Here is a 5,604-nt window from a genome sequence, read left to right on the forward strand (position 1 = left end):
AATCTTGTGCTCATGAATGTGCGGTGTCAAAGGACACTTTGATAATTAATCAAGTTGACTTCATAGCTTTTATTGGTAAGGTTATCAATACGACTCGGGTTGTGGAAAGCAGAAATGCTAGGTTGAAGGTTTTTGTGGAGACTGCAAAAGAGATATTGGGGGTAACAGATGTTACTGTTGAAATGGTTATTTGACATGCTGAACAATCCTAATGGTGGAGTGTTTCAGCATGATATAGATCAATTTTAATGGGGTTGGGGAGGTGTTTTGGGGGAGGGTGTGAAAGAAGTTAGGGATTTATTTGGTTTTGAATTGTATTTTCATTTTAGTACAGAATCAGGCAGATCATGATTGATAGTACATTCCAACACAGTAGGTGGCGGCATGCACTTAAAAGATTGTTTGCGGACCGCCAGGATATCCTAGAAGTAGAACAAGAACATATCCGTCAGTTACGTAAGACGGATAGATGGTACACACGATCCATAAAGATTTCCGGTCTCCATTTTATTGTAGCTTGCAGATACAGACAGGCGGTTCGACGAAGGACAGGAAACGAATCGACTATCAGTGTTTGTTTTAAAATACATTACGGTAAATAACACCTCTAAATACTACAAAATGTGACACGTATTTCTATTTATCAGTGAACATTGGTTCTTTGATATTTATTCGAACTTTCTCTTGTATTCGTATTAGCTAGCTGGCCCTAGCTAGCCATTTCTTTCCTCAGGTAGCTAGCTAACGAGTAGCTGAAATGGCTAGACCAAACTGTATCGCAGCAAGTAAATGATTATGTTGCAGTTCATTTGCAATTGTACTCTATACAGTTATACTCTCTCACACGTAGCTATGGCATGTGCAAATGGTGAACTAGTCAGTACAGGGACTGGGGAGGGAGCCAGCAAATGTTGAGGGTTATGGTTATCGCAGCAAGGCCCCTTCTTCCATTTTGCGTAGTAACGTAAGTGAACAAAGGCTGGAGGTGTGATTGGTGTTTACAAGCGTTAGCTAGTTGTTTTACCCTCTTATTATAGTTTGTTATTGCAGTATAGCAGAACCAATTAGCTATTTCACGGAAATAAGAAATCTCGCAATGCATTTCCATGTGCTATGCATTTCCACACCAATGGCTTTATGCCCTATTGTTGCCTACCCCAAATTCAGCCATAATGATACACATCTGCTTGATTGTTATAAACACACCTGGCTGTTTGAATATGGGTTTAATTGTATGTGGAGGACCATTTTTATCTAAGTGTTATGAACAGACAATTGGCCTACTTGAATATACATTGTTGTTGTGATGTGTGGAAAATGTGTACTACATGAAAATCTAAATGGACAAATCTTCTTTCAGTTTCTCATTCACGTTTGCAGAGTATCAATTTTTGTTTTGAAAATTGAGGCCTGTTGAAATGGGAGGTAATTACCTACGTTTTTGTTCCTTGCATGCCAATACAATTCACATAATTAGAGGTGTGTGTAACAGAACTGCTTGAAGTAGCTTTTCTTGTTCACATCTATCTGAATGCAATTGAGCCCCAGGTTCTTTTTACAGGTGCATGCCTTTAAAGTTAAGTAAATTTGCTGATAGGCTGCCTTTTTGAATAATGATTCCTAGAAAGCAAAACATACATGCTGTTTAATATTTTTAAAGATCCAGCCATGCACCGAGATTGCCCTCTCGACTGCAAGGTCTACGTGGGAAACCTGGGGAACAATGGCAATAAGACAGAGCTGGAGCGGTCATTCGGCTATTATGGGCCACTTCGCAGTGTCTGGGTAGCTAGGAACCCCCCAGGCTTTGCTTTTGTGGAATTTGAAGATCCAAGGGATGCAACCGATGCAGTGAGAGAACTTGATGGAAGGTAAAACCTAAGAACAAGTTCCTCTGGTGTAAAAATAACTGAATGATAGAATCAGGAAATTTGAGGTCATTTTTCAGGTTTTTGTTCCTTGCATGCCAATACGCTTGACAGTTTGACAAAATAAATGCAGATAATTTCAGAGGTGTCTTCCAGAACTGTTGGAAGTAGAAGTAGCTTTTCTGGTTTGTACGTATGAATTCAAATGATCCACGTGTGCTTTATACTCTGGTATAAAATAACTTAATGACAGAGCCTAGTTTGCTTGGAGATCTTTGTTTCCACTCTGATATTTGGAAGGACTGTCTTTTTGTTGCCACTTGCCTCCATTTAACTTCCTGAAAGGGGGTGAAACAAGGCCATGCATGCCATAATGTTTTGGTGACTGTTTAACAGCATGCTCTGCAGTAACACTGTATTGCTCTGCACAGGACACTAAGTGGTTCCCGTGTGCGAGTGGAGCTGTCCAATGGTGAGAAACGCACCCGCAACCGGGGTCCTCCTCCATCGTGGAGCCGACGTCCTCGAGATGACCATCGTGGGCGTCGTGGTAGCCCGCCCGCCAGGCGCAGGTAACCCATCTCCCATACAGGGCTTTATGATAGCAATGCCCAACAGACTACTAATCCTTTTCTGTCCATTTTACTAGTTAAACTATTTTTGTTCCTGTGTCCTCTTTCCAAACGGCATCTCCTGTTTCGCTGCACCATATTGATAGTTTAGCACTGACTGTTTGATAACCCTTTTTACATGGTAGTCTACAGTGGTTAGTGTAATGTGGTGCTGAAGGCATGCAGTTTTCATCTTCATTATCATTGTTTAATGACTTCCGGGGTACTTTAGATCCAGGGGGTGGGTACAGTGTGAAATGAAGTGTGCTGATTTGTATGCCAAGTTTAAGCAATAAGTACATTTGCGTTTTCTCTACCACATGTTCTCTAAATTTGGCTTGCAAGCTTTTCACTGTTACCTGAAGCACTGAACGTGTTTTGGAAGTAGGTGATTCATATTTCAAACCAGTACCTCACTATGAACCGGGTGGGAGGGAAGCTTAATGATGCTAGGTTGGTTGTTTTTGTTACAATTTGAGGTTGCTTTTTTATTGACCATTTATATTAATAAAAATGAACCCCGTTACAGAGTCATCACCATGCCTCTTCTCACCACCCTCTGAGTCAGTCAACTAGTCCTCTTTCAGCATCATGTGACCATTGACCAGCGTGCCCCAATCAGCTTGGCTGATGTCGTGTCACATGGCCAGTCGTCAGGTTGCACCAGCCCATTGGTTCCTGCGCATGCAGTTCTCAGCCTCTTCCTCCTCCAACTTTAACCCAATCGGCAGCGGCCCTCCTCACATTCCCGACCAATCAGCGTTTTACGTCCCCAAATGTCTACACTGCAACCTACCAGCAGCAGCCCTCGGCTAACCAATAAAAGCAGGAAAAATCCACAGCCAGCCCCCATCCGCCAGCCAACTAATCACCTCGCAGCATCTGGCCAGTCCTTTTCAGCCAAATCTGCCTACCCGGCCTACAGTCTACCTCCCCTTCGTCATTTCTAGCTTGTTGAAAACCAAACGACTAGTAAGTTTTACCTGCTTCATACAGTACACTGCTGATTACAAATTTAAAAGTGAAGAGAAAGCTGCTTAAAAAAAGGTTCTCCTTTTTTATTTGAATCAAACAGGATTGGTATTACTCCCTCATTACTGTAATCCGTTGATTTAAAGGGGAATGGACATTTTGAGAAACATTCATTATTAATCTGTGAAGGTCTTTCTAATTGTTCAAAGGAGCTATTGTGATCAATGCTTCCCCTGGTTTAGGTCGCAGTGGTCCCATCTTGTGTGTGCTTTGCACTTGTGCTCAATATGTAGCCTTGAATTTACTGCAGCATTGAGAGCATTCTTACCCAATTTTTGACCATTAATTATATTACAACCCTCCATTTTCTTACCCCTTCCCATTTGGTATAATTGCACTTCTCTTTCCGAAGCATTTTTTTTTTGTCATTCACTCAGCTGGCAGTTAACTAACCATGGCCTTTTATGGGAGGCGATGACTGAATTTCAGATTACAAATGCCTTATCTGCAGTCACCCATTCCCATCCCTGGGGGGGGAGGGGTGTAATAGACATTAACTTGGTTCCCCCATATTTTTTTTTAGTGGGGACTGTAGGGTTTACTTCAGGGTAATTTGGGGGTTGGATGGGTTTGGAATCAATGGGCCACCAATGTATCATGCTCTGCTTTTAACATCCTCTTATTCCCCCCTCCCCAGATCACCACGTAGGAGGAGCTTCAGCCGCAGCCGAAGCAGGTATGTTGACAGCCATTAGAGATTGTAAAAGTTAACAGCTGTACTGTGGGCAGGTAAGATCAAGACAGATTAGTTTTCATGGACTGAAGGACCCAATTTTGAACCTTGTGTATGGTTATGATAAGTATTTGATCTCTTAACACACCACACCCCAGCACGGCTTTCCAAACTTGTCAATGATTAGATCCTCTTGTCAGCAGGGGCCTCTGTAAGATTCAGGTTGCTTTGGTTAATTCTCTTGTTCCTTCTGTATGCAGGTCTCTCTCCAGAGACAGGAAGAGGGAGAGATCTTTGTCCCGGGACAGGAACCACAAACCCTCAAGATCATTTTCTCGATCAAGGAGGTAAGCAGGAGGGGTTTTAACAGACAGCAAGAATTTCTTATCTTGTCTTAGCAACAGTGAAACCACTTTAGTTGTGGCTTTTATGGAACAGTGACAGGCCAATGGTGTAACATATTTTTGAGGGAGTGCATGAATGCTCCAGGGGAAGTTTATATTAACATTCTGGCTTAACTGTTTTCGCCCTCGCAGCCGCTCCAGGTCTACGGAGAGAAAGTAAGGAAATGCATGGCAGTCGAGTTTGAAGGCGAAGAAGATGAATGACTTTTTTTTATTTTTTTTTACAAATATTTTAGCGGTTTCGTTTTTGCTTCTCTGTGACATGTAAGGTATCCAATTCCTCTGTATTGTAAATAAGTTGGGGTGCAGGTGTAACGCATGACTAAAATGGCTGTTAGTCCTGTTAATGCCAAGACATACTGTAGTTGTCCCTAAGCAGTATTCCATTTCATCAATCATTATAAGCTTCTCTGTATTTGTCCATGAAAGTACAGCTCACGGAAACACACCATTCTAAATAGTCTAGTGCTCAAGTCATGTTCCATGTCAGCAAGATTAGTGTGTCTGGATGTGGTGGAAGGCTATGGTCAGCTATCCTATTGTTGGTTAATATACCGATATGTTTTCTAATTGACCTCTAGGACTTCCACTATTCTTCCAGTTCCTGTTGGTAAAGGTTTGTCTTTGCAAATAACGGCACCCTTATTTTGACAATAGCCCACTGTTTTTCTTTTCCTTGATATTTGTACTATTTGTTATGTTCTCTGAATTAAACTAGTTGTAAAAAGGCTTCTTACATTTCTTTTGTGGCAGTTTCATTAAATAATGATTCATTCTAAAAATAGGAAACAGAACTCAAAGGTGGTCTCATGTTGACATCCTGAAGCAACTAGAGCAGAAAAACACCGACTACTACTCAATCACAAATCAATGGGAAATGCTGGGCATCATTATGACATTAGGCAGGGATTACTGTATATTTGATGTGCTATGTGAACCTTATTTGAGGTCAGAACAACGTTTGCTCTTTGCATGCACACATTTTGAGGGGTATTCTGAAATGCACCACAATAGGT

At 41.6% G+C, this 5,604-nt stretch overlaps 1 protein-coding gene across 2 annotated transcripts; it reads left to right on the forward strand.

Annotated features, from left to right (window-relative positions):
* Positions 1–452: 452 nt before the first annotated feature.
* Positions 453–5,317, forward strand: srsf3b (serine and arginine rich splicing factor 3b). Of its 2 annotated transcripts, XM_014132999.2 has the most exons (7): positions 453–594; positions 1,361–1,425; positions 1,661–1,871; positions 2,300–2,440; positions 4,149–4,187; positions 4,445–4,531; positions 4,721–5,317. In XM_014132999.2, exons 2-7 carry the CDS (start codon positions 1,419–1,421, stop codon positions 4,746–4,748), a joined length of 513 nt encoding a protein of 170 aa, XP_013988474.1. In that variant the 5' UTR covers positions 453–594; positions 1,361–1,418; the 3' UTR covers positions 4,749–5,317. The 2 variants fall into 2 exon arrangements, with proteins under 2 accessions (XP_013988474.1, XP_013988475.1); XM_014133000.2 differs by lacking the exon at positions 1,361–1,425 and having other exon boundaries at positions 461–594.
* The last annotated feature ends 287 nt before the right edge of the window (positions 5,318–5,604 follow it).

Source organism: Salmo salar, chromosome ssa12 (assembly GCF_905237065.1).
Source record: "Salmo salar chromosome ssa12, Ssal_v3.1, whole genome shotgun sequence".
NCBI lineage: Eukaryota > Metazoa > Chordata > Actinopteri > Salmoniformes > Salmonidae > Salmo > Salmo salar.

Bases quoted from the DNA above. Each gene is read 5' to 3' on its own strand.
- srsf3b (XM_014132999.2), top strand. The intron at 1,872-2,299 runs GTAAAACCTAAG...TGCTCTGCACAG, and splicing joins GTGAGAGAACTTGATGGAAG to GACACTAAGTGGTTCCCGTG. The intron at 4,188-4,444 runs GTATGTTGACAG...TTCTGTATGCAG, and splicing joins TTCAGCCGCAGCCGAAGCAG to GTCTCTCTCCAGAGACAGGA.